This window comes from Desarmillaria tabescens (genome assembly GCF_030435595.1).
Source record: "Desarmillaria tabescens strain CCBAS 213 chromosome Unknown EV420scaffold_87, whole genome shotgun sequence".
Taxonomy (NCBI): Eukaryota; Fungi; Basidiomycota; class Agaricomycetes; order Agaricales; family Physalacriaceae; genus Desarmillaria; species Desarmillaria tabescens.
This window is the reverse complement of record NW_026848386.1, coordinates 110,234-136,743: the sequence shown is the minus strand read 5'-3', so window position 1 is coordinate 136,743 and position 26,510 is coordinate 110,234. Positions and strand designations below refer to the sequence as shown.

Below are 26,510 nucleotides of genomic sequence, written 5' to 3'. Positions count from 1 at the left end.
CATCTCGTTGCGAATTAGAAAGTAGGAAAGGATTTGTGCGACTCTGGACGATATTGTTTTGGCAGCGGGCAAAATGCCTAATATTGTTATCGTATGCCTTCCGTTTTCATCACGATGACCTGCGAACATCTGCTTATAGCATACGTTCATGTAATGATCTTGCTAATACGAACCAGTGGCCACCATATCCCCAGCTGTTAGACAAGTCGTCTACACTGAGTCTCTTTTCCTTCGCATCGTTGAAGGGTACGGACGGTTTTCGGTCAGTGAAATCTCGGTTGTAATACGATCGAGTCGCTTGCCTGATCTATGTTTCACCCACGGTGAAGGAGGCCTGGCCTCATATCATCATGAGCGTACCTTGCAACCGTTTATTGACTATCCTTGGGTGGAGACTGGTTTTGCACGTAACAGATAGGGAGCATTTCCCATCTGCTACGAACACTGCTGCAACGTCAGCTTGTCCATGTCTTTTCATCTGTTTTCATTCCTTCCGGGATATAACGATATCCCTCGCAGCGAGAATGAAATCAACCGCATAGCACTTTTGAAACCCGTAAAACCCCCTTTATTCTGTATTTTTATATTATGCTGGAAAACATCTCTACGACTTAACAGGCGTTAAACACGAACAAAAAAGTTCTGAATCATGACAAATTGCACCCACTGCTAAACTAACGTGGCTACGTTTTCCCAAGGTCTGTCTCGCGCATCTGCGCCCTCTGCGGCTATTCCATCTGAATCATCTTCTCTTCTGCAAGCGAAGAGATTATTTTCGAAACCGAAACTCAACAAATTTTCGCACGTCGGGGTTGGATGTATTTTTTATCTCCTCATTTCCCCTTAAGGGGTTGACTAGTTGGAATGTAGAATTGGTGTATGGTCACAAACCTGCTGAAGATATTCGACACTGGACATCTTGATCCAATCTCCAAACAATTCTTTTCCAACCAATATGAAGGGTGGTTGCAAGGTGCCGTGTATTTTGCCGCCTCAAGCGGGTCTCATATCCGAGTACTTCGGGGATACCGCAGTCAATGATTCTGTACCACTGCGCTTTTCCCAATGCGTAACAGAATAGAAGACTAACTCGATATGCTTCAAGTTTAGGGAGTATTCTTTCTTAGCAGCTTATCTCTGCTTCTGCTATTGGTTGACATCCTATTCTGAAGATATCGTTCGTGCTCAGCCATATCTATCCTAGGCGTTTTGCGACGCCAAATTAGAGGGGTTTGGAGTACGTATTATTTGTCTCTTTGTTTATCGCGTCTTTTTACCCTTCGAGCATTCACATGTTTTTCCTAGCACGGGACAAGTCCACGCTTCAAGATGGAGTCTCTTTATGACGCGATGATATATACAAGCTACATCCCCCATCGATTGGTGTGCAAGGATATTCCGAAGAACATCAATACTCATAATATGGAAGGAACGGTTGATCATATGTGTTATTGTGAGTTTAGGGCAGAGTGGTGTGCTCGTTAGATATTGGTTTCTTTGTTCGTCAAGGTGTGAATCTTACACCACTGATGCCGAAAGGGTTATGGTAAGGGTTCGACTGCCTTTCAACCTATTATCATCTCCTATTTCATTTTCTCCTAGAGCTAGATCGTGTCCGGCTCACGAGTTCCTCCCCTTCACACTCTTTTTCCACCTCCAATCAGGAAGATTACCGAGCCCCCATGTAAAGCACAAGACTCATCGGTAATCTCCAACATCTTCCTCCACGAGCCTACAATGACGCCCTTTTCATCAGTAATCTTCTTGGCGAGTGTATCCTTGTGGCTATCACGCTCTTTCCATAAGCACTGCTTCATCACTTCCTTACTTTCTGTGCTATAACACCTGCGTAGTCTCCTCCGACACTCGGACTTTTCCCTGAGAATGGTTGTATGCATGATTGCGCTTCTTCACCTTTCGCAACTCCTTACACATCATCTTACTCAGTCTACTTCCCTACACCTTACTTGCACTTTCTTGGTCTAATCGTCGTATCAATCCACCGCCGGAATTGAACCATTCCTACCGTCGTATCAAATCCCTGACGTTTCTATTTTCAGGACGGGAAAAATCCAGACGCAATGCTGTTATTTCCCTACGAAAGCAGGAGAGCAGGTCTTCCTCTCGATAGCATAACGTTGGTCTCGCGAAAATCCGGTTACTGCATGATCAGAATACCCGTACTTTAATCTTCGGCCGTCATGCTGAATATCTCCGTTGGACATTTAGACTCAGATCTACTCCATGCCACATGAAGGATATACACAAGTCCCAATTTCACCGGAAGTAGAAATGACTGTCGCGAATAAGACGCCGTCAAACAAAAGGAGTAAGAGCCACCAGACTATTTTCTGAAGGCGCTGAATCGAACTTACCGGTGAATTTACTTCGGAGATGGATCACTTATGGTACCTTGTGATGTCGTACCAACTCTAACACACCGACACTTTTGTTTTGTAACGTCTCTAAGACAAGTCTTAATCACAGTGGTACATCGAAGGAAAATCCTAGAGCCCTTGTATTCACTACTGTAAAGCATTCTTATTTCCATCCCCGCATATACCAACAAGTCACAACTGTTGCCATAGATCGTTCTCCCCGCCACTGAAGGATCATGCTCAATACACATAACCCTATCGCCAAGTATAACCAAAACCCGCTTAATTCCAGTCTCTCGCTCCACCCTAAAATACTAGTGTATCGCTAGGATAAAAAGGAAGACATGGCGGTCTTCCAGTTATCTTTAGCCATTTTCCTTCTTAGGGCTAGACCTACCGCAGACATGAGACTATCCGCTACATGTGCGCGCGCATATACAAAGTTTGGCTGCCGAGTATAGAAAAGGTTCCATGCGAACACTAACTTCAAGGAATGTAGGCAATCGCCGACACGTTTCAATGAAAATTGTTTCGAAAGAAGAGATGCTAACCAATCCGAATATACTTCTTACGCTTACGTTCTGAGGCGCCTCAACGACAATTGATTCGGAAAGGAACACTTGATACTTTACGACCCAGGACCACTGTTGAATGACTGTCGATTGGCTCGAAACAAGAAACACCAAGTTAGGTGAGTATTGTTACTTTGATATTTGTGTTTGGTGACGATGTTGAGATGTGTACTTTGGGAACTAGTGCTGGCCACGAGCGAATAGGTTTGGGAGGCGTCAATGTTGATTTCGGAGGAAAATACTGTACGCAAATGATTGTACGTTTGTCGTTTTAATATTAACGGTTTGAAGGAATGTTGAAACGTGATTATAGCATATTTTCAAGTAATTAGGAAGCGAAATCTGAACGCGTTTCCTTCATATATCATATATGCAACTGCTCTAATTCGTACGGACATCGGTTATTTGGACTCGTATCCCTTTATTTCTCCCTGCCTTGTAGAATGTCCGGGTGCAGGTGTCATACTTCTCGGTTGGTAGCTTTCGCATAATTGCGCGACCATTAGGACATCTTCAAATTATTGAAGATATTGCAGAGACCAGTGCGCGTCAATACCCTCATGTGTGGTCTCTTCTCCCTCTTGATCTTGGCGACATGTTTTCTCGGGAACGAGGGTGTCAAAACGAGTCTCTGGATAATGTGAAGGTGCGCACGGAATCTTGAGTGAGTCGTCTGGCGTTGCATTTGCTCACCTGGAGCCCATGAGTTCCTAGACTTCTACTCGATTTTAGAAAGCAACTCGTCGGCGAGCTTATCTTTATGCTAGATTTTTTCGGTCCAAAAATCTCTGCCTGAAGTCTGTGTCTTCTTTACAACGAGCAGCAGGAACTGTGCTTCATCTCGTCATTCGGCGGTGAGAATTGCATGATAGGTAGCCGTCATCCCTACCTCTCGAGGAAAGATTTCACGATCTGCAGTGGTACTCCGAGTTTGATCGTCATGCTTAGAATCTATGTACCAAGCTCATGTAGATTTCTTGTCCTCGTAACAGCAAGGTCTTAAGTAACCTCGACTTGCCCCATCCCGCTGCTGCGAAGAATTGTACTTATTGGCATCCCTCCCCACACTCCTGCACTTGTATTGCGTAGCCCGTCGGTGCTCTGGGAAAAAAAAATTTCATAGGGCTCAGAGACCGCCTCAGTGGGAATTGAACGTGAAAAAACTTCCCGCTGTTGGTAACGCAACATTCGCCATTAAACCAAAGTGTTAAGGTTTTAGTAGATGAGATGGGAATGATCGGCCCGACTGCCGTGTTTACATCTATTGATCTCGCTGGGTTTTCCCTCTTGCCATCATCATCCTCTCGCTCTCTCTTTGTAACATAAGTCCTGTCGCACCCGTAACAAATGACTGTGACTATCACTTGGGAGATAAACCGAACGCAGCTGTGGTGGGCACAAAGCTACCGTTCTCAACCGCATTTCGACGCCATTGAAGAGACTGACTGCACGATGCCGAGTACCAAGGACATGGGACCGATGGCGGGTGATGGTCAGGTGTTAGGAGTTAGAGGCAGAGGCGTGGGTTAGGATGAGGGAAGGGGTGCAGAGGGCGGTTAGCCGCGGAACTGCTAAGCTTAGTCAGGCACCGGGTGCGATTGGACGAAAGCGCGACACTCAAGGACATGCTCTAAATCGTCATGGAAATCGATCCAGTTGCAACTTCACAGAACACCCTCTTCAGTCAACGGTGAATTCCGACCGCTCTTCAACATCCCGGTAGCCCTGTTAATTCCGAATTGTTTCCGGTCTCTGTTCCTCCCGAACTCATAATGCAGGCTCACGAACCAGATTGCGGCAAGCATGTTATAGCGGAGAATAACTCGTTCAAGACTCCTCGAAGGATTTGGTGATAGTACTCGTAACCCGGTATGTCGCGTCTAACCCGGCCCTTCTCTCGCTCACATTTCTCTTAGCATTACAATTCTCGCATCCCCCAAGCAATAAATGGATTACCGTTTGTCAGAGAATCCAAGCACTGCGCACGCTCGACGTGGATGTCAAACATATTGCGGCCGTCGACGAGGTATATTCTTAAGACCAAAGACGTTTTCCGGTGAGTATTGTTTCATTATTTTCCTGTCGCAAAGACTTAGTTGAGCCTTGCTTAGATACGTTCTTCTGTCGCTGTTGGCAGGGTTGAAATCGTGGCTCGACGAACAATTCTTATAATATCCAACTCGCATATGGCCTGAAGCGAGCAGCGTTGTTTCGACGGCATCGGAACAACAGGCCTTTTTCCATTTTCCTTCTCTCTCGGCACTTCCAGCGTACACATATTCAATGCGATACATCTTCCCTTCCCATGCAGATGCCTTTTGCCTACTGCCGCACTTCAATCCCAGGTTATCCCTCAACGACGACTACGATTTTCTCTAGTGCATTCAGCGCACCGGGGGTCGCGTTTCTCTCACCAGCGACAGCAATGCATACGTAGGGTCCATTGTTATGGTCTTCATGGTTTCTGCGGTGCAACTGTTGACCTTCTCCCCTCAACTACCCCCTGACGACTCATGTAGCGACAACTATTTTGTCATTGACCAACGCATCAAGAAGGACAGGACGTGAGGGGACTGTTTATGCAGTTATCATGGTCGTCATTGTGCCGCCGCCATCGTCCAACACCACATACCCCGCCCACCTACTCTATACCAAGGACGACGTTGTCCTGGGCTATGAGTGCCACAGAGACTAGCACTCATACACGTGGTTCCCGAGTTTCTTCAGTTTGACGTGTACCTGGAAGGGCGATTTTCGGTAAACCTGCGCGATGTCGACTCGTAAACACCACAGAAACTACTGCACGAGTGACTCTTTTTATCCTCGCTACGCCAATGTTGCCGCCGTATCCGACAAGAAACTCTTCCTTGGCTCGTATCCTGCGGAGGATCGTTCCCGTGCTACAAAGCGTCCCAACGATCACGACCCGTTCTCCAGCATGTAAATCCTGTTCCACGGGATCCGTCGCTATTGTCATCTTCGTTTGACCACCTTTGATGGTTTAAAGATTATCCTCGTTACCGAATACACCACCTCGACGACCGAAACCATAAGAATTGTGACAAGACACTACCCCTTCTACATTGTAGATCTGTATCTGGATTCATGGCAGCCGCGCGGCACGCACATGGATTGTTTTCAGTCCTTCTATGGAGGAAGCCGTCTCGCTCAGGGTGGTAGATGAAAATTGTCAACCAGGAGAAGCGTAGCCGGGGTCGCTATCTTCGTCGGGCCGTCAGGCGTGGACCTATCGTGCCATGCCAAATGCGCCGATACTACCAGCGAATCCGTCGATGGTTTTGTACGTGCTGACATTTTTCTTTGATCGAGGCATGATGCTGACATTGTCGTAGTATTGGCGTGGGAGAAACTTTTACATCTCACGGAACCTAAGTGGACAATACGGGGGCAAGAAGAAATCTGCGTGGTAGCCTGCGTGGCTGCGTGGTCGCGTGGAGCGTGGCTGCGTGGTCGTCAGCGTGGTTGACAAATCACAGGGACAATCAAAAGTTGATCAAAAGTCCATCAAACGCGACTCAACGCGTTTCCTTCTCTTCTGTCGCAGCCTTCATGGAACCGTCTTGATTGAGAGTATTTGTAAGGTTTAAAAATGACTACTTAAGTGTGTCACTATCCAAATACTTCGAAGGATATCTGTATCATAAAAGTATCATTTGAAAGGGATTGCCACAATTGAAGAGCGTCAAAAGCATTGCCGCAGAAGAAAACAATTTCCTGAGTATTCCAAAAACACGAAAAGGCCGCAAAGGGTGCTTTCTAAGCCATAAGTAATAAGGTACATGATGTGGGGTTGCCGCTTACTTTGTCGAGACTTGAGACACCATAATCTAGGGCACTAGAAATTCTGCATGGTCACCTGCGTGGTACCACGCGTGCGTGGTGCGTGGCCACGTGGGCCATGCAAAGTCCGTAGTTGAACTTGAGTTAAACTTGCCTTGGCTGTACATATATACTGCGCAATGATAAGAATGCTTCATTAAACATATACTTGTATGTATTTCTTATTCATTGGTAAATTGTCTGCAAGAAACAGACCTTTGTTCGAAAATGTTTCAATGCTCAATTGTTGCCCATTAAAGGTTTTAAACCTTCAAATCTCGGATTTGTAGGTGCCATTGCATCTTCAATGCATGTATCTATGATTATGAGAAGGATAAATATCAAAACTTAGCTACTCTCTCATTTTCCCTGCATCAAGTCGTTAATCCAAAGATGTTATGACACTATGAACATTAATTCAACGTTGACATCACATCAATTACTCCTTGAATGCTCTAATACTAACCAAATTGGTCATTTAATTCTCCCTAGAATTTTCGTTCCTTATGTACTAATATACCTTGACCACACAAGTAACCATGCTGGTGTACCATGCAGCCACACAACCATGCAGCCATGCAGCCACACCATGCAGGCTGACCATGCACTGTCATGCTGACAAACCATGCAACCACGCAGACCATGCAGGCACCTCGCAGGCACCACACTAACCCATATAAGTTTTCCCTCAGAAAGTGTATCATTTGTATAATTGCCTCTTAATTCGCTTGTTTCTTTGGTGCTGTTCATATCAAGTGTAGAACTCCATATTCTTCTCATCATGTCCACTCAACTGGGAACCCCACATTGTGTACCTTATTGCTTCTAGCTTGGCAGATCACCTCTAAGGCCTTTTTATACTGTTAGGATACTCATAAAATTATTTACTTCAGCTACAATACTTTTGATGTTCTTAAACTTAGCAATCCAGTTTGAATGATATTTTCATGATATTGACCATATTTTGAAGCATTTCAATATCACACTAAAGCTGTCATATTTAAACATTCAGGAATTCACAATCCAGCTGATTCTATGCAAGTACTAACAGAAAAGAACGGAACACGTCGACTCAAGTCGCGTTTGATGGACTTGATCAACTTTTGATTGAAGTCCCGTAATTTGTCAACCATGCAGCCATGCACCATGCAACCACACAACCATGCAGGTGACCACGTCGAATTCTTCTTGCCCCATAATCTATGGTTGGTAATAGGTATCAATGGCACGGAGGAAAGAGGCCAATTAAATAAGTGGCCATTATACCTTACTGACATATGAATAAAGACAGGTTTTATGAGGAAAATGTTGTATGGGCCAGTGATGCCTGCGTGGCTGCGTGGTTAGTCAGCATGGCAGTGCATGGTCAGCCTGCATGGTATGGTTGCATGGCTGCATGGTTGCGTGGCTGCATGGTACACTAGCGTGGTTACTCTCGTGGTCCAAGGTATATCCGCATATAAGGAAGGGTTGTTCTTGTGGGAATTAGATGATCAATTAGATGGTATTGAAGCAATCAAGGTGCAATTCATGTGAAGTCGACGTTGAATTGATGTTTATGGTGTCACAACATCTTTGGATTAATAATTTCAAGCTGGAAAAATGAGAGAGTACTTAATTTTCGATATTTAACCTTATCATAATCATAGATACACTCATGGAAGATACAATGGCACCTAGGAATCCGAGATTTGAAAGTGTAAAAACTCTAATTGGCAAAAACTGAGATTTGAAACATTTTTGAACAAAGGTCTATTTGTTGCAGAAATTTTACCAATGAATAAGAAATAGATACAAAGATACGTTTAGCAAAGCATTCTTATCATCATGCAGTAATTATGTTCAGTCAAGGCAAGTTCAACTCAATTTGTTCAACTAATGACTTGCGTGGCCTGAGATATCGCTCTAATCGAGACGGGCCTGAGTCCGGTCAGACAATGAAAAGGGCGAGAGAATTCTGATATTCCAGTACATAGTGACAGCCTTATATACTATGGGGTTCTGACTCCTACTTAGTAATAATACAATGCGAGTCAGAAGACTCAGTAACAAGTCACTGTGAGTAAATCAGAAAAAAGGGGGATGGAGGTGAAGGCACTAAGAAATAATAGAGATAAACCGAAGGGAACAGTACCATATAACAGGCCTGCATGGCCATGTGCCATGCATGCATGGTACCATGCAGGTGACCACGCTGAATTTCTAGTACATCAGCAATCTCGCAAACGGTATAGGGTGTATAGGCACACCCCTCCTATACCCTTCTATACCCTATAAGGTGGTATAGGGCTATAAGGGGGGTGCATGTTTTCTATACCAGCTTTCATAGACCTATAGCCTTCCTATATGTGTCGGTTGTAGAGCTATACATTCCCTATAGCATGCATTGAGCTGTTTTCTCACCAGTAAACAATTGAATTATAACAGGATATCCAATGCATTAGTATACTACTATATCAACAGAAAAATGGTTGAGATACAGCTTGTACACTGAGACAGAGGTAGCTACAGTTTGAGAACACTTTCACTCGGAATTGGAGAATCTGGAACCAAAATCAGGGCCATCGCCATGTCGAATGATAGACTCAGAGATGGTACCTGCTAACCTGCCATCATTCAGACATATCCACATCATCGCTGTCATCGTCGTCTTCATCATCCGAGTCTTCCCCATCATCACCCTTTCCACCTGAGCTGAACTCTCGGCAATGAAGATATATCTCATTCCACTTATTGGTCGACAATGTGCTCATGTTCTTGAAGTGCTGTTTGACAACCGTTGCCCAGGGATCCTCACCAAAACTCTCCAGTGAATTTTTTGATTGCTTTCCATCGAGAGAGTTGACTCCTTTCTTCCATGCTTGAAGGGCACGTTTAACCTGCCAGAGGGCCTCTCGTTACACATGCAATCTGGTCAAGGATGATCGCAAAGGTACATACTACTGCAGCAGCTGCCAGAGCTAGCGCTCCTGCTGGTGGTCCAAACATTGTTGGGGTTGAGAGCATGCACTGGATGTGGTAGGCCATTGTCTGGATAAGTAGTCATCCAAGGTATGCTCCACGTCCTTCCACGGCCTAGAAGTAATGTCAGTCAGCAAACATGTATCATTTGAATCAGGCATAAGGCACGCACTGTGTTCTCTGGTTTGTCATAGACAAACCATTTATTCTTCATCGCATTTTTCACCCATTCAGCATGTTGTTCAGCCGTTTTGCACCCCTTGAGATCTGGATGCTTCCAGTTCCGATAGATGGCAGCCATGGCCGCTTTTCCAAGTTCGCTGCGATGACACCAAATTTGAGTTTGTATCTGCACGAACATTAGCTGCATGTACACGAGAAGAAAGTTAACTTACGATGCCTATGATGGCTGGGTGGTCCACTCGAAGCTGTTTTTTATCGTTGTTGAGATGCTTGGGAAGGTGTCCAAATGCACTGTTCCACAGAACAGCCACAGTAGGCTTCAACTCGGAATGGTTATTGGTACTGAACTGGCCTTCGAGCATTGCAGACCAGTCAAGGATGGGCACTACAACCTTTTGCTTGAAGAGCTTGACATCAGAGGCAGACGGAAGAGGCAAGTCTTCGAACTTCCACGCCGATTTTCTTCCTTTTACTTTCCCACACTCCTTACCATCGATCTCATTGACATTCTCCAGCTCGAGCTTGACCGTGATGGACTTCTAATGGCAAACTGTCAGTGTCTGGTCAGGAGCCTGAGAAATAAATACCTTGTCAACTTTGGATCCCTTTCCATCTGTTTGAGACCTGTTCTTGGCCTTTCTTGCATTTTTGACAGCATCGGCACTCTCGTCTTCAGCGAACTCGCCTGGCGTGGGACTCTCCGTGATTTCCTGCACTTCATCTCCACCATTGGACGTTGCAAGCGATGTCACAGAAGTGGAAGGGTCACTTCCCTTGTACACTTTCTGCCAATTTGTGATGAGACCTCCAATACTCTCGGATTTCAGATGTTTCGCAGATCTAGGAATTGTGGTTAGTCACTGTTTCATTCGTGTGAAGGCCATGGCCAAGGTACAAATCTCATACAGGTCATCTTGTTCAGATGCCTGGCTTGGACGCTTTTTCACTGGCATTGGATGAATCGCTGGCATGGGAGCAATGGTGTGTAAGTCTGTGATACCTTGACGGACTTCCAACTTGTTAACCGCTGTCTACGAGTCATGTAAGTATATGCAATCATCTAATATTCCTGTTTAAAGGTACTCACCTTCGTCTTTGACAGAGTTTTTGCTGTGGCGATGTCTGCCTTCAACTCAGAAGGTACAGATACGGTTTGCTCCATCGAACCAGCAAGCTTTGCCTTCCGCCGTTGCGCCATGAACTCTTTGAACAAGGCTTGTTCATCCTCCCCCTCGCTGTCACTCTCTTTTGGAACATAGTCGTCATCCGAGCTGTCATTCATGGCAACCACTTTGTCAGCGACTAGAACATTCGGCTCACTCTCTGATTGCACATCAACATCCATAATATCATCTATCGGCCCCTCAGACTCTGATGTCGCTGCGGTGGACATGGGAGGCAGATCTTCTGCAGAATCAACATTGTATGCCAGTGCGAATGCTTCTTCATCTTCTGGAAGTACTGCGAATGCACCTGGTGGCGACTCAATGACTGGCGTCACTGCTCGTGGGAGGACATCGGTAGGATAAACCTTCTTTCTCGTCTGTTTGGGTGGCTGAGCCTGAAACGAAGGTAAGCCTTTCTTCATGAGAATGATATCAGGACGAAGTGACTGGATCTCTCTGTCCTCCTTCGCATTGGCATCCTCCTGCGCTGCTACCTTTTTCTTGGCCATCTGCCACCTCTCCGCTTTTACCTGCTTTTGCTCTGCAACAACCTCCTGCTGACGTTCCTTTTCTTCAGCACATTTGCATTGAGCATCGGTAATCTCAGCACGGCTGTGAGGGATCCACTGTGTCAGCACTGTCATTGATTTGCCACAGGTAGACATGTGAGTCTCAGAAGCCATGGTGGGAGGAAAAGCAAGAGCGATCGATGACTCAGGAGTTTCACCGCCTGTCTCCTAAAAAAAATTGGTAAGCTCGATCCGTTATCTGTCCCTGCTCACTCCCCAATCATTGTCTACTACAGTTTCTCTCAGCCATGTCACACCACAGATGTCCATGGAGAGGATGTTTTCGAATGTTCAAGCATGCAGGCGATCTGACAAAGCATGTCAATTCTTGTCACCATATTCTCAGATCCACCATGCCTGCCGAGTCAGACTCAGACATATCAGTATCCTCAGAGCAGGAGGTCTTGGAACCTGTGGGCATGACATCTACTTCCAATGAGTATGATGCACCACCATCTCCTTCAGAACAGCCTTCATTTTCTACACCTCCCAGTGCCAAAGATAAATGAGTATACCATCCATATCTCACAGGTGAGATATGCTCGAGCATTATACTGTTGATACACTACTAATATTGTCTTCTGAGCAGGTGAAAAATGTGACAAGCATGGAGCTCCAGTGGATGCTGATGCTCCGGCACCTCGTCTGCAAGCCATGGAAAATGTCTGGGTGCCATTCAATGGAGAGGTTCAGTTTCATCTGGCTGACTTTCTCTTCCGCAAGGTTGAGATGTCACAAGGTGATATCAACAACCTTATGGACCTGTGGGCACTGGATATAGCACAGAAATGTGGTGGCAATGCACCATTCGACAACTATGAGACTCTTTACAAGGCCATTGATGAGATTCGTGTCAGCAGTGCACCCTGGAAGTGCTTTGAGATGGTGGTACCTGACGATCTTGGCTGAGATGCACCTGACTGGCAGAAGCAGTCGTACCAAGTTTGGTTTCGGGATCCTGACATTGTCATCCAGAATATCCTAGCAAATCGTGACTTTGCCAAGGAATTTGATGCGGTACCATATATCCATCCTGATTCCGATGGCCAACGATGCTGGAGTGATTTTATGTTCGGAAACTTTGCTTGGCGGCATGCTGTATGTAGAATCAGTGGTCGGGTTGACTTTGATATGCTAACAAAAGCTCAGACACAGATTTACGACACAAATCCTGACACAAAAGGTGCTATGTATGTCAGTATCATTCTTGGAAGCGACAAGATGATGGTTTCCATTGATACACCGTCTACGTGTTCACACCTAGATTTTGCGATTTTATAACAATACTATTGCATGTCTATCCTATACTAGTTGTATATCAAGGGCTATAGTTGAGACTTCGGACTGATAGTCAAGTTAGCATGCTACTAGTCGAGTCAGGAATTAGGAATGATACCACTAGTGGGTCAGCCCTACCAGCCGACCGGACTAGCACCTCCAAAGCTAGTATGACTTAGTAAAATACAGTCACTAGTAAAGAATACCGCTGCTAGCGCCCAAACAAGAAGTAAGAACCCACACAGATCTCGACTATTCAGTCGCTAGTGGACCAATCTGGGCATGAATGCCTAAGTCAGGATGACTAGTCATGCGAGCACTTCTGAAAGGACTTAGAAATGAACCAGTAAAGGCATAACCCTTAGCCCAGATCCGGCTAGTGTGATACAGATCTCATATGATCGGCACTAGTATAGCCAGGCTGCGCCCCAATCACGATCAAGCAGTTGCTACAGGCATGGTTACCTGACTATCCGTATAGCCGTGTCACTAGTGGAGCACCACTGGGCAAAGGGTGCAGAAACGACCCAATAGCGGAGTCCCTTGACCTGCTATCCAACAGAAAGAACAGGCTAGGCCGACTATTGTGTGATTATTCACCATATTTTGTGACTAGCCAAGACATCCTTACCAATATTACCCCTAGAGAATCTATTTATATTTATTCTGTACCTGTCTCTGTAGTATATAAGTAGTAGATGGGGCGGCCTCGCAAGCAGGCAAGCCATCCCCGCGATTGTGACCTACTAGTCCATATTCTAGTGCCCCAATTAAAGGCTTTTGTGCTTAACCTCGACGAAGTGTCTACTAGTCGCTTAGTCACCTATAGTATTGAACGAATTGAAGTGTCTTAAAGTTACTATTCCATCTTGGAGTGACTCGGAGCGTTTCGAAGTTAGTTAAAGTATTTTCTCAGAGTTAAAGTATTTGTTCTTAGGCCAAGAGTGCCACTAGTCGAGCCTAGGGTGCCGCTAGTCAAGTGTAGACCGCTTGTGAGACCCAGTATTTGGCCCAGAGTGCCACTAGTTTCGAAGTATCAGAGTTAGACCGAGCGCAGTTGCTCAACACAAGTCACTATTCATCCAATCGTGTCTTAAAACCCCGCTAGCGTGAGTATTACCTCTTGTGTAGCTCGCTAGTACCAAATATACATCTTTAAACAACCTTTCCCTGATTTGTTGAAGTCTGCAGAGTGCTTCTATCATACTTGAAACACCCGAACTCAATAATATGGGTGATTAGTGTAGAGTAGTAGAGGGTTTTGGTGTTGTGGTGTTCATATCCATTCACTAGCCTTTTGTCACTCGCCATTACCGAGCACATCACCGTGGTGACTGGAAACGTGGAGTACTATCCTGTGTATCTCTCCATCGGCAACCTTCACAATGCAGCACGGTGAGGGCATTGCAATGGAGTGGTACCAATTGGTTTCCTAGCCATTCCCAAATGTATGTCTCAGCTGTCTTCCATGTTCATGTCTGGTTGATAACATGGTCTCTTTTATTAGCGGATCGCAAATATGATCGTGATATTGCCTTTCGAGTATTCAAGAAGAAGCTATACCATCAATCACTGACTGCCATCTTGCACTCGCTAGTGCCAGCAATGACCAACCCTGTCGTGCGTCAATGCCCTGATGGGTACTACCAACGGGTGATATATGATCTAGGGCCCTATATTGCAGATTATCGTGAGCAGGTCCTTCTCGCAGGCATCGTTCAGGGCTGGTGTGCCAAGTGTGTATCATTTCAAGGTTATACATGTGCTCAGAGCTAACTAGTACCTCAGATGTACTTCACCGGCAGCCAATCTCGACGCACCTGGAGATCGTCGCTCATGAAAGCATACAGAAGTTCTCTTAGAGGCTTTTTCAGAGAGTCCTGATGTTCTATGGGATAATTATGGCATTGACGAGGACATTTTGGTCAGTGAAGCCCTGAAACTTTTCTCTTTCTCACACTAATTACTATGTGGCTTTGGACAGCCTTTTACGTTCAATTTTCCCCGTGCAGATATACATGAAATGCTCTCATCTGACCTGTTACACCAAATAATCAAAGGATCATTCAAAGATCATTTGGTTGAATGGGTTTACGAGTATCTAGTCCTCAAAGAAGGTGAAGTGTGAGCCAATGAAATCATGGATGATATCAACCGACAGTCAGTTACTTGATTCATTGTGATGGCTGGTAGTGTTCTTATTCTTCTATAATTGCAGCATTGCAGCGATGCCACCATTTCCTGGGTTACGCAGATTTCCGCATGGACGCTGGTTTTAAACAGTGGACCGGTGACAATTCGAAGTTCTGATGAAAGTATGTTGGGCTCGCTAATAGGTGATCATAACTGACATCTATGAGCCAGGTTTATCTGTCAGCTGTTGCGGAGTATCTCCCTGAATCTATCATGAAAGCTCTCTCAGCTTTCATGGACTTCTGCTATCTTGTACGGCGGTCAGACTTCAGTGAATCGAGTCTCCATAAAGTTCAAGACACAATCCAACGATACCATCATTACCATGAGGCATTCAAAGTCTCAGGTGTTCAGGAAGATTTTTCATTACCATGCCAACATGCTATTATTCATTATCCCAGTCATATCATGGAGTTTGGTGCACCCAATGGACTATGCTCATCTATTACAGAGTCACGGCATATCACCGCAGTCAAAAAACCATGGCAACAGTCTAATCGGTATGATGCCTTAAGCCAGATGCTGCTTACAAACCAGCGCCTGGACAAATTGAGTGCTCTTCACACAGATTTGGTTCAGCGTGGCCTGGTTGAACCTGTGCATTCTCCAGTGGCTGATCCATTTGAAGCCGGAACGGAAGACGAAGGTGCAGTGGATGGAGAAAGATTCCTAGGCAAGGTGACACTAGCTAGAATGTCAGGTAAGATCTCGCTATGATATTCAGCTCATGAAAGCTCACGCCGTATTGCAGAGCGTTTATATCCCAAAGACCTACAGCGTCTGGGGCAATACATCGTCTATCCACATCTTCCAGAGCTTATGCAACACTTTCTCCGCGAGCAGCTCTCTCAAGAGTCGACAGATAATGCGCATGTGCTGGACTCGGAGCTTCCTATCATCGACTCATCCATACGTGTTTTCCATTCTGCCATAGCAACCTTCTACTCGCCCAGTGATATCTCAGGCATGAGAGGTATGCGCTGTGAACGAATACGTGCGACCCTGTCTTGGCATGGGTACACTCAATATGATTGTGCCCTTGCTGTGATGGACCAGGATAAAGCAGGCTTCCGTGGAATGAACGCAGTGCGGGTCCTGCTTTTCTTTTCATTTAAACACGATGGCAGAGAGTTTCCGTGTGCTCTCGTGCATTGGTTCAAGACTTACGGACGTGGACCAGACCCAAAGACAGGAATGTGGATAGTACGGCCCGATTTTCGTGGTTCTGTGAGGCGTAGTCCTGTCCTGAGTGTGATTCATTTAGATACTCTGCTCCGTGGCGCTCATCTTCTACCTGTTTTTGGTACTTGACCACTACCTCACAAGTTTCATTACTCACGTTCTTTGGATTGTTTTGAAGCATTTTATGTCAATCGTTACGCTGACCATCATATGCATGAGATTATTATTTGACTTTATTATTTTAAATATTAATCATAATATAATTTGTTTTTCACTGTTCGTGCTTGTGCTATCACTCCGAGCATGCCCGAGGATCCATACGCTTTCTTTAATGCACCAGCTAGACCACGTAAACTGGCACCACTTACAAAACAACGTCATTGGCGGACCATGAGTGCTGCAATTAAGAACCGGAGGATGGGAAAGCTGTACGTTATTGGTCTATTTTTGCTTAGATTTCGTACATTGATGCCAGAGGCTCAGAGCAATTAGGCCAGAGAATATACCAAAGAAGAGGCTAGACGAAACTCAGAGCCAGTATCGACTCGTGCCAGCATCACCGGGCAACACACCCATTCATGATTCAGAGGCAGAAAATCAATACAATGGTCCGAGTACTTGGGACTTCATGACATTGGAGATTGACATGTCAAATGGCATGACAGCTATCTTTGATGAGCTCGAACGCTTTCGTACATCGTTTGGTGTCCGGATTAACTCCCTCAAACTACGATCTGGTTTGAGAGAGACCCGAGAGGCTCTGGAACAGCTCGAGGAGCTGGCAGATTGGATTGACGAGGCAGATTTGAGATCGCAAGCTGAGGAAGAACACCAGCGGTTGTGGAAGGGTTGGTCAGAGTACGTGGAAAGAGAGAATGCTCAGCTTAAGATGGAGAAAGACTCAGAGCATGGTGAGCCGACAGAAGTTCAAGGTGATTCGCGTAGATTGGATTATTAATAGGAAGGGTATAGATATTTTATAGAAGCATGGAAGGTATAGAGTAGACATAGACCGAAAACTACCCTATACATCCTATACTCTCTATAGTCCCTATAGAGTTGTGAAATTGCTGATGTACCCGACAATACGGTGCTGTTTAATGGCAGCCATAGTATTTCTTTGCACAATGATTATCACATCAATACCGGGTGCCCGACTCGAATGTTACTCTTTCTATGCTCTTCTTTATAAGCATGGCGCTGCTAGCAAGAAACCAAAACTGTGCCATAGGTTGAGCGTACAGCGATGTGACTGGACCAGTGTCTTTCGTCTTTGCATCAGGCTATTCTCATCCTTTATGCGAGGCGTTGTGTTCCAGCCTTTTCGTTCTCACTTTCACACCATCATTATGGACATGTCAATCAACCATAACTGCTGGTTCACGCTAGATATACTGGCACACGATGCATACGATAGTAGATGTGTTGCGCGACTCGGAGCTAAAATTCTGCAGAGGAGCGCTCAGGGGCCCGGGTGGGGGATAACCTCTAGTCAACATTCAGCGCTCTGGAAAAAGAGTTCTTTCAACATTTTTAGACGCTACCACAGTCGGAAGCAAACGTGAAAAAAATATTCTCTACCATAGGCTAGTGCAACACTGAGCCGTTAGACTACAGTGCGACAGTTTTGGTAGGCGCTCCGATGGAAATGATTGGCCCGACACCCGTGTTTACATCTATTCATCTCCCTGTTTCCCTGTTTCTTTTTTTCCTTCCTGTCATCATCCTCTCGAAAGATCGCACCCTTAACAAGGTCCTTCACAACCGCCGGGCAGATAAACGGCGACAACGACTGTGAACGAAAAGATACTGTTGGTCGCATCTCGACACCATCGAAGGGATTATCGAAACGCCATGAAAACGATTAACGAGGACGTTTGGCGTGATGGTCGAGTGTTAGACTGCCGAGGAAGAGGCGCGGAGCGTGACGAGGGGCTATTTCCACCGGGGCTGCGATTACCGTATTTGCCGGTCACGTGCCAGTTTTTCCCATGGTCTTAGCCTTCGACGCCTCGTGCATTATTGACCTCAACCTTCTGCAGTCGTCACCTCAAGGTTATCTTCCACAGCACAATTCAGGTATACTTTCCCTCAAATCATAGCCTTTGTAGCTGATGTTCACCCCACAGTTCTAGTCAATGGCATTATTCACTCGCCGTTACGATTTCAATGCAGCGCCAACGTGTCCCACATGTGGTTCAGTCAACAAGACGCCGTCGAAACCATTTGCAGCACATACACGTTCTCCCCGAGTATCAGAGTTGTTGCGATGCAATGATATCCCTTCCGAGACAGAACTATCCGAGTTCCAAGATGTAATCATGCACGGACCCGGCCGTCTCGCCGATATCGATAAGAGGATTGAGCGGTCCAGGAACCTGATTGACATGCTGATGCGTGAGCGTCACTCACTAGAGTCGGATATGGAGGATGCGAAAATATTATCTTCGCCGGTACGAAGACTACCGCCCGACATTCTCCATTCCATATGCCTCGAGACTATCCCTTCCTCATTGGATATCATGTCGCCAAACTTTGAGTTCAGTGACAGTCTGAATACTAGGAGCTCTCCATGGACAATATCCCAGGTTTGTCGTAGATGGCGATCAACCGTTGTGAACTCCCCAGAACTGTGGTCATCCACGTCATTGGTCAATGCCACACAGTCGCTACTAATGACTGCCAGCGGCTTGATCAAGCCGCGGTCAAACCTCCAAAGCATGTTCCTGCTTGGGATCCGACTCCAGAGGTCACAGAGTTTTCCTCTCACATTGTCGTTATGGAGCGCCAGCGATGTTTCCCAGCACCCCTTTCTTGCCCTTATCTCTATTCATGCCTATGCGCTGCAGAATCTTCGTATCCACGTTCCTGTTAGGTCTCTCGTAGCATTTTCCGGGTGTCGAGGACGTCTGGAACGCCTGGAACATCTCATACTTGAATCAAACGACGAATCGCTACCGGAAGGTTGGGCCATCAATGTATTCGAGTATGCGCCGAGGTTGCGCATATTAATTGCACCCATTCATCATTTTCCTCGCGCCGTGGAGATTCCATGGTTCCAGCTTTGCCACTGTACTCTTCAGATTGACGACGAGCACGACCTCCCACTTCTTGAGCTGCTGGATAATGTCAAAAGTGCAGACATATGCAGCGGTGGAAACTTGTTGAGAGTTCCTCAAGGACATAAACCCATCCACCTCCCCCGTCTGACGTCATTGGCGCTCACGTCGCAGAATCCTGTGGCTACTCCATCGCCTGATCTCCGGGTCATTTTCTCTTCACTTTCTCTCCCAAATCTCGTCGATTTGCACATTACCTATTTTGCAATGCCAGTGCTTCCCCATATCAGCATTCAGCCCAACGTCATCACCAGGCTTGAACTAACACGGATATCATCTACTGCTGGGGGTAACCAGAAATACACATTTCCTGGATTATTGATGCTGCTAAATACCGTAACGAATCTTCGTTGTCTTGCTCTTAACTCCGCTAGAGCATTATCATCGGATGATATATCTCTACTTGGAGGCATCCCGTCATCGGAAAACATGCCTCTACGTCACCTCCGAGTGCTCGATCTCAGTGGTTGCGAACTCGATTGTGATTACTCAAGCTTCGTCAAGATGGTCGAGGCTCGTAGACAAGGGGATCACTCGAAGTGTGATCAACTAGAAACTCTCTACCTAGCCACTCCACTCGAACTAGGTGGTCCTACTGCAGAGATCTGGTCCAATCTCCTCGAAGGCGGGTTGAATGTCATGTATGGAGCCCAGAACGTGGCAGATTAATACCGAACTTTCTGGTATGGTTCCCTAGTCTTTGACCTCCATGTGTTATTTCTCTTTCCATCGATACGTACTCTTGATTCTTATAATACCATAGACTAGAGGTGCATCGAAGTCCGCTATCTACACTATGATGGTTTTCTCTTCCTTACTTATGGTACAACGGTGTCTCTGGGGTTCCGAGCCGGACTTGTGAGAAGTTTTATAAATATGTGACCTATCGTGGCATCGAACTTCTCCCTGACCACTACGATCACTTCAAGGCTTTCTTGCTCATCGAATACTGTAACTCAGGTGCGGCTTTCCCTAAATATTATCCTTGACCATAGCTGGAAAAAAATCAGTCTTTGATCCGCCAGATGTCGAACATGTCCACCTTCCCTGACATATGCTCCACATGTGGATCTTTCACGATACGAAGAATTTCCGGTGATGCACGCACGCCTCGTATCTCAGAACTCCTCCGATGCAACGATGTTCCTTCGGATAGCGAACTCTCCAATTTCCGGGACATCATCCAGCAGGGACCTGGGCGTATCGCGAATCTTGATCAGAAGATCGCGCACACCAAAGAGCTCCACGATACTCTTATCAATCATCGTAATGTTGTGGAGACAGATATCGGGGATGCCAAAGTACTCTGTTCTCCAGTACGAAGACTGCCCCCTGACGTTCTTCATTCCATCGCTCTTGAGACCATCCCTTCCCCTTCCGAGATCATGGGCTCAAACATATATTTCCACAACAGTCTAGATAGAACGAGAGCTCCATGGACATTATCTCAAGTCTGCCGGAGCTGGAGGATGGCCATTGTCGGCTCGCCGGAATTATGGTCATCCATATCACTCAATATCAAGTACCGTCCCAATGCTCCCTTGTCAGCTTTTTGCCGTCCATTTTTCTTGCTTGTACTCCACCTTGAAAGGTCACAGAGTATCCCTCTCACCTTTTGGATTCACGATACCATGCGAACCGCCGAACATCCTTTTCTTTCCCTCGTTGCCGCCCGCGCCTCTTCTATCAAAAACCTTTATCTTTCATCCAATCTTGATTGTTCACTCGAGGCCTTGCCTGCTCACGGAGAAGTTGGCAAAGTCTCCGTCATCTGAAAATTGAATCTGCCAGTGATGTACGTGTAGAGCGGATATTTGATTCGTTTGAGTATGCACCAAATTTACGAGTGCTCGAAGCGACGGTGGAGAAACCGGAGGAACTTATTCTGATTCCCTGGGTCCAGCTTACCCAATTAAGGCTTCGAGCCAGTAATGCCTTGAACTTCGACGAGCGAATATCAAGAGTCTGGAAATTATCGGTTGCTCCTCTCTCACTTAATGGATTCTACAGTCGATTGTGGAAGTCCTTACGTGACGGAGGACTGAAGGTCGCGTTTAGGAAGTTATGATGTGGATCGTGGAAGGATGTCCTTCACCTTGACTCTCCCGAACTGTAATCATCGCGTTATCTGAATTTTGGATTTTTATGCATATGGCTGTTTATTGTTATGTATCTGTTCCTCCTTCAATGTTGCACATGGAGAACGCGATGCGGAGAGGAAAGACGGGCTTGGACCTTTATATCATCGACTGGTACTCCTCCGCTCGAACGGGTCGTTCTCTCCTTTATCTGGCTACGTTTGTTGACTTCAAACAACCGATACGCCAAACGTGTATGAAAATTTGTTAATTAGTTTGGTTTCGTTTTTCTCTTATAACTCAGTACAATGTGACTCTCAGGCAAACACGCGACGCAGATGTGTGGTGCTTCCTCGCTATGTCGTGAGAAATGCTACACGTATGATCCGGTGCGACCGAACGTGCTTCTCTTTCCACTGCCGTCACCTCAACGTTTTCTTTCTCACTGATTAACTTTAACGCAGGTACAGTTTCTTAATTTCTGTATTGTCATCGGCTCTGTGACTAACTTTATTAAACCTATCAGATGCCATCAACAACGACGGATCTCCCCAATACCTGCCCTATATGTGGAGATGTGGAGGCTCCATGAAAACAATGTTTTCAGGGCATGAGCTCTCACCTCTTATCTCAGAACTGCTGAGATCCAACGATCCTCCGTCGGACGTTGAGCTCTCTGATTTCCTGAACACCGTCAGGAGTGGGCCTAAGCGTCTCGCTGACCTCGATGGGAAGATCTCGAGCGCTAAGGAGCACCTTAATACGCTAATCCGCCAGCGTAGCGTTCTTGAAACAAATATTGATGATGCCAGAATGCTATCTTCTCCTATATGAAGGTTGCCATCTGATGTTTTCCGCGCTATCGCTCTAGAGGCCATCCCTTCCTCGTACGAGGTTTTGAATTCCACCGTGCAGCGAGATAGCCTTAATAACGGTGGCTCGCCCTCAACATTGACACAAGTCTCTCATAGATGGAGGCTAGCCATTGTGAACGCACCGGATGTGTGGTCATCCATGTCACTAGTGATCAAACACAATGACAAAACCCCTGTAGTCGCCCGTCAGATGTCGAAGACTGGACTCCGACTCGAGAGATCTCATTATTTCCTTCTCATTATGTCGTTTTCAAGTTGTACCGATGTTGACATTTGTAACCATCCCTTGATATTTCTCATCTCCTCGCGCTTTTCTTCAATAAGAAATCTTCGCATCGACACTTCCCTCATATCTTATCCGGCGTTCTCACGGTGGCGGGGACGTTTAGATCAGCTCTGTCATCTTTCTTTTACAACCCCTCTTCTACTCAGTTCGGGACCGCTGTCGTCAGGGGGTGTAGAGAGTGTCATTGACGCTTTTGAATATGCCCCTAAGTTGAAAACGGTCACAATGAGGGCCCACGACTGCTTTCATTTTTCTTTCCGTTTCTCGTGGACTCAGATTGTTCACCTTAACCTTTCTATTTTTGATCGGGACGATATCGCCTTCGACAATTGAAGAATCTGAATAGTCTCAATATCGCATACGGAATGAGTGGACTAGCAGTCCTTGCAGGCCATAGACCTATCATTATCTCGACTCTCACCTCATTGACCCTCACGGACTTATATGTAAGGGCAGGTCCATTGCCCTGGCATTCGCAACCCCAAAATGTTCAGATTTTCTCCTTGCTTTCCATTCCCAATCTTATCTGAGACTTGTCTCCTACGGGGAATTCAACATGTTCACCACGGGCCAGGAGAATTTTGCGAGCAATACTTGCGAGTTGCATGCGACTGCAATTCAACTGTAGTTCATTTGCGCTGAACTCAAGTTGAACTATATTTAACTTGCATGCATTTACGCACATATGGATATGTTCGGTTGCGTGGCCTATGAATACCTAATTCTGTTTTAAAGACACTAGTAAACTGTATCTTATCTTGAACATTTAATTAATGTTTCGGAGTTCCTGGATATGTCCCACCAGCGCAATATCACTTACTATGACTCAGGAAAGATGTTGAACATATGAAAATGCTATAAATGTATACGATTTCGCTATAAAAGGATCCCCCTCCATCACAGCGACATTTCACTTTGAAATGATTAAGAAATCTTACCTTTTTTTTGATCTTGGTGGGATGAACAGGTTCTAAAACGAACAAAACTTGCTTATGCATCTCACAAAGATGTCACGTATTCATGCCAAAGTCGAACGCAAGCCTCAAGAAGAGGCACACATGCGTTCTTGAAAATAACGCATGCGGTTCGAAATTCACCGCAAGTGAGCTGCAGCGGCTCGCAATTGGCTCGCCAGTGTTATGGAGCACTGACTTTTGTCATGCTTGCACGTGCTAATGAAAGTGTGACAATCTCATGCGGGAAAAAGCAAACGCATGCTTGCAAGTGCGCTCGCAAAATTCTACAAGCCCTGCAAAAAGATGTTGTTCGAAAACAGCGCAACGGCGTCTCAGTATACAGTAATTCCATGCAGTAAAAGGCATTGAGCTCGCAGGACTTCAGCACTTCCGTAAGGAGAGCGTGAATTGAAGATGTAACAGCCAGTATAAAGGTCGCGAAGAATCACCTCCAACGCCTCGTTGTTGTAGTGTCGAAAGTATAACTGAAGTATGAAGATATCCATTGGTGTGAACGAATAGTTCCGCACGGAAAATTTACATATTTGTGTAAGGACGATGGAGGGGGGAACCCTAATAACTCACAGGGACTTCGGCATCCAGTTGAAAAAGAGCATATGACAGAGCGAATTACCCAGAGGACGTGGTGAACGTGATTTGCAAGGAGCCCGGACCGGCAGCATCCCGACTTTATTATTGTCATATGTTGATTCTTGTGGCTGTCGCCATCCTTCGTCCCCTCATCACACACCGGAAATCCAGAAATTTAGGGCATCCCAATTATAGCACCTATACCTAAGTTTTCGGATTGTGAATGAGATTTACTGAAATTCCGTCCGATACCAAAAGTTCCAAGACAGCGTGAAATTTATCTCAAATCAAAAAAAACCAGGAATGGATCATGAGATTCCGGTACTCGAGCCGAAGCTAATTGTTCCCAGTTACCCTGAATCAATGCCGAAAGCATCTGTTTCGGTACTTATTTTGGCAAGACCAGCACCGAAAATGTGAGTGCTACCGAAATCTCGTCTGGAATACTTTATTTCGGTATCCATGTTAGGCAAAGCCGAAACTAAGGTTTGGGGCGTCCTCAGCCGGAACGGGGTCCCAAAACCTAATTTTAGTATACTCGATGTCGGCACGGGAACTAAAGGTCTAGGCATGCGTTCCGGGACCCCACAAACCTTAGGTTTACCATCTGCGGAAACTTTGCCCTGAACGGAGGCTTTCGTCACTAGTTCAGGGAATTCCTGAATCTTTGCTTTCAGAACTCGATTATGGCAGCCTGGATTCAAATCCGATATCTTACATTCCGGGGATGATTCAAAGCCTTCTTGAACCTTTAGTATGGCTACCAGTATCAGTAAGTCCTGTTTTCACATGAAATCTTAGGTATAGGCAAGTAAATCAGACTCTCTCAAATTTCCGCATTCCCGGAGTGTATCTTACATTCCGGGGACGATTGAAAGCTTCCTTGAACCTTTAGTATAGCTACCAGTATCAGTACATCCTGTTTTTCATCTGGAATCTTGTGTATAGGTAAGTAAATCAGATGCTCTCAAACTTCTGTATTCCCGGAGTGTCATGAGCCTCGGTGCCTTTACCTCGCTCAGCAGATTGGGGTGATCTCGCCTTTTCCTGCTGATCGTTTGTCGTCTACTTACATGTTAACGTTCAGTGTGGGAAGAAACCATGACCTCTCGATCGCCTGCCACACCGATTTGACACCGGTTGAATGCTGTGGTGTGGAGTAAACCAGGCTGCTGGTCGTATTTTGTCTACTCACAACATTCCAGTAAAGTCTTCCACAGCGGCAACCTTGTCTTTGAGGCGGCTATTGACGCACAACTTAAGCGTGCACTTCCCATCTGGATTTTCTTCTCGTCTGGTAGAAGAATTCGAAGCAGTACATCTACTCTTCTCTCCACTGCTTGAAGCCCCAGACAAGGGCCCACACGCCGACCTCCATACCATCTTCAAGACGTGGTAGCCCTCTGTCGCACTATCACAGCCCCCGTTAAGCGTCGCTTCAAATGCCCAAGGCTTCCACTAAAATATTAGCATTTGCGTTCATACGGCACCTATGCGAGTGTTCTGATCTCGTCAGGGTACCCTACGAGAACTCGCATGGATTTAAAGATAGAGTGAGAATATCGTCATCTCGCGAAGCGCCTACGTGTGTCGTATCTCTTACATTTCGTTGCTTCTGCTCACGTCCATGCTTATATATTAGGAATAATCAGAAAAAATCGTGGTGCAAGCTCGTCTTGCTGGGGTCGTGCCACCCTCATATCTTTTTGTCGTAGACGTTACGGGCTGATCAAGGGCTAAATGGCATGCGGTCTATGAATCGGACGAATAGTTCCACCGTCAAATTTTAAAGTGAATTGTACGCACTATCCAGCTCTCTCTCCCTTTGTCGAACACATCCGTCTCTGTAATTATTGTTGGCTCGTCAGATTGCCATCGATTCTCCAGCCTTCGCACCTCCTCTTTGCGTCACGTACACGGCTGAACGCTACTGTAAATGGCAGGGTCGTCGATCGCAGTGTTTTGGGATTTTTGGTAGAGTCTATACGTCCATTATATCGTTCTGCGACTCATGACCTCTTCAAGGACTTCCGATCGCACTGCAGTCGATATATAATCATCTTCTGCAACTTTCCTACCCTTTCCAGCATCTAACAACCCCATCGTTCTCGAAGACTCTGGTAGTGCGTCATAAGCCTTTCGATCAACATGGAGACTGCTGCAACTTCAACAGGAACACCCGCATTCGCTGGGGGATACATTTCACTGTCCCCGTCGTCGTCTTTGGCTCATCGCCGCAGTCGAACACCAGGGAATCCCTGTTTTTCAACGACGACTACGATT

The 26,510-nt window shown here is 45.9% G+C and overlaps 7 protein-coding genes across 7 annotated transcripts; 5 read left to right on the top strand and 2 right to left on the bottom strand.

Moving 5' to 3' along the window:
• Positions 1 to 9,402: 9,402 nt before the first annotated feature.
• On the bottom strand, positions 9,403 to 11,783 carry EV420DRAFT_1486398 (uncharacterized protein; the record flags this gene model as incomplete). The annotated part of the gene is made up of 7 exons (XM_060470379.1): positions 9,403 to 9,669; positions 9,731 to 9,820; positions 9,924 to 10,115; positions 10,147 to 10,473; positions 10,522 to 10,774; positions 10,796 to 10,965; positions 11,022 to 11,783. 7 exons carry the CDS (start codon positions 11,781 to 11,783, stop codon positions 9,403 to 9,405), a joined length of 2,061 nt encoding a protein of 686 aa, XP_060323232.1.
• Positions 11,784 to 11,917: 134 nt separating this feature from the next.
• Positions 11,918 to 16,553, top strand: EV420DRAFT_1623207 (uncharacterized protein; the record flags this gene model as incomplete). Its single annotated transcript, XM_060475915.1, has 13 exons — positions 11,918 to 12,082; positions 12,276 to 12,557; positions 12,597 to 12,767; positions 12,825 to 12,921; positions 14,348 to 14,395; positions 14,455 to 14,700; positions 14,753 to 14,776; positions 14,822 to 14,871; positions 14,932 to 15,071; positions 15,166 to 15,219; positions 15,308 to 15,840; positions 15,865 to 16,436; positions 16,467 to 16,553. The coding sequence occupies 13 exons, from the start codon at positions 11,918 to 11,920 to the stop codon at positions 16,551 to 16,553; spliced, it is 2,469 nt and encodes an 822-aa protein (XP_060323231.1).
• Positions 16,554 to 16,625: 72 nt separating this feature from the next.
• On the top strand, positions 16,626 to 17,280 carry EV420DRAFT_1734165 (uncharacterized protein; the record flags this gene model as incomplete). Its single annotated transcript, XM_060479974.1, has 2 exons — positions 16,626 to 16,750; positions 16,806 to 17,280. The coding sequence occupies 2 exons, from the start codon at positions 16,626 to 16,628 to the stop codon at positions 17,278 to 17,280; spliced, it is 600 nt and encodes a 199-aa protein (XP_060323230.1).
• Positions 17,281 to 18,460: 1,180 nt separating this feature from the next.
• EV420DRAFT_1584419 (uncharacterized protein) lies at positions 18,461 to 20,370 on the top strand (the record flags this gene model as incomplete). Its single annotated transcript, XM_060474758.1, has 2 exons — positions 18,461 to 19,730; positions 19,851 to 20,370. The coding sequence occupies 2 exons, from the start codon at positions 18,461 to 18,463 to the stop codon at positions 20,108 to 20,110; spliced, it is 1,530 nt and encodes a 509-aa protein (XP_060323229.1). The 3' UTR covers positions 20,111 to 20,370.
• Positions 20,343 to 21,376, top strand: EV420DRAFT_1584418 (uncharacterized protein). Its single transcript, XM_060474757.1, has 2 exons — positions 20,343 to 20,404; positions 20,467 to 21,376. Exon 2 carries the CDS (start codon positions 20,467 to 20,469, stop codon positions 21,214 to 21,216), a length of 750 nt encoding a protein of 249 aa, XP_060323228.1. The 5' UTR covers positions 20,343 to 20,404; the 3' UTR covers positions 21,217 to 21,376.
• Positions 21,377 to 22,363: 987 nt separating this feature from the next.
• Positions 22,364 to 23,092, top strand: EV420DRAFT_1177338 (uncharacterized protein). The gene has a single exon (XM_060466208.1). It carries the CDS (start codon positions 22,534 to 22,536, stop codon positions 23,011 to 23,013), a length of 480 nt encoding a protein of 159 aa, XP_060323227.1. The 5' UTR covers positions 22,364 to 22,533; the 3' UTR covers positions 23,014 to 23,092.
• Positions 23,093 to 24,577: 1,485 nt separating this feature from the next.
• Positions 24,578 to 25,856, bottom strand: EV420DRAFT_1486394 (uncharacterized protein; the record flags this gene model as incomplete). Its single annotated transcript, XM_060470378.1, has 6 exons — positions 24,578 to 24,987; positions 25,086 to 25,164; positions 25,241 to 25,274; positions 25,301 to 25,396; positions 25,423 to 25,685; positions 25,851 to 25,856. The coding sequence occupies 6 exons, from the start codon at positions 25,854 to 25,856 to the stop codon at positions 24,578 to 24,580; spliced, it is 888 nt and encodes a 295-aa protein (XP_060323226.1).
• Positions 25,857 to 26,510: the final 654 nt, after the last annotated feature.

What these genes read in the sequence shown, in the direction of transcription:
- EV420DRAFT_1584418 (XM_060474757.1), top strand. Translation starts at nt 20,467, where the DNA reads ATGTCGAACATGTCCACCTTCCCTGACATATGCTCCACATGTGGATCT.
- EV420DRAFT_1177338 (XM_060466208.1), top strand. Translation starts at nt 22,534, where the DNA reads ATGTCACTAGTGATCAAACACAATGACAAAACCCCTGTAGTCGCCCGT.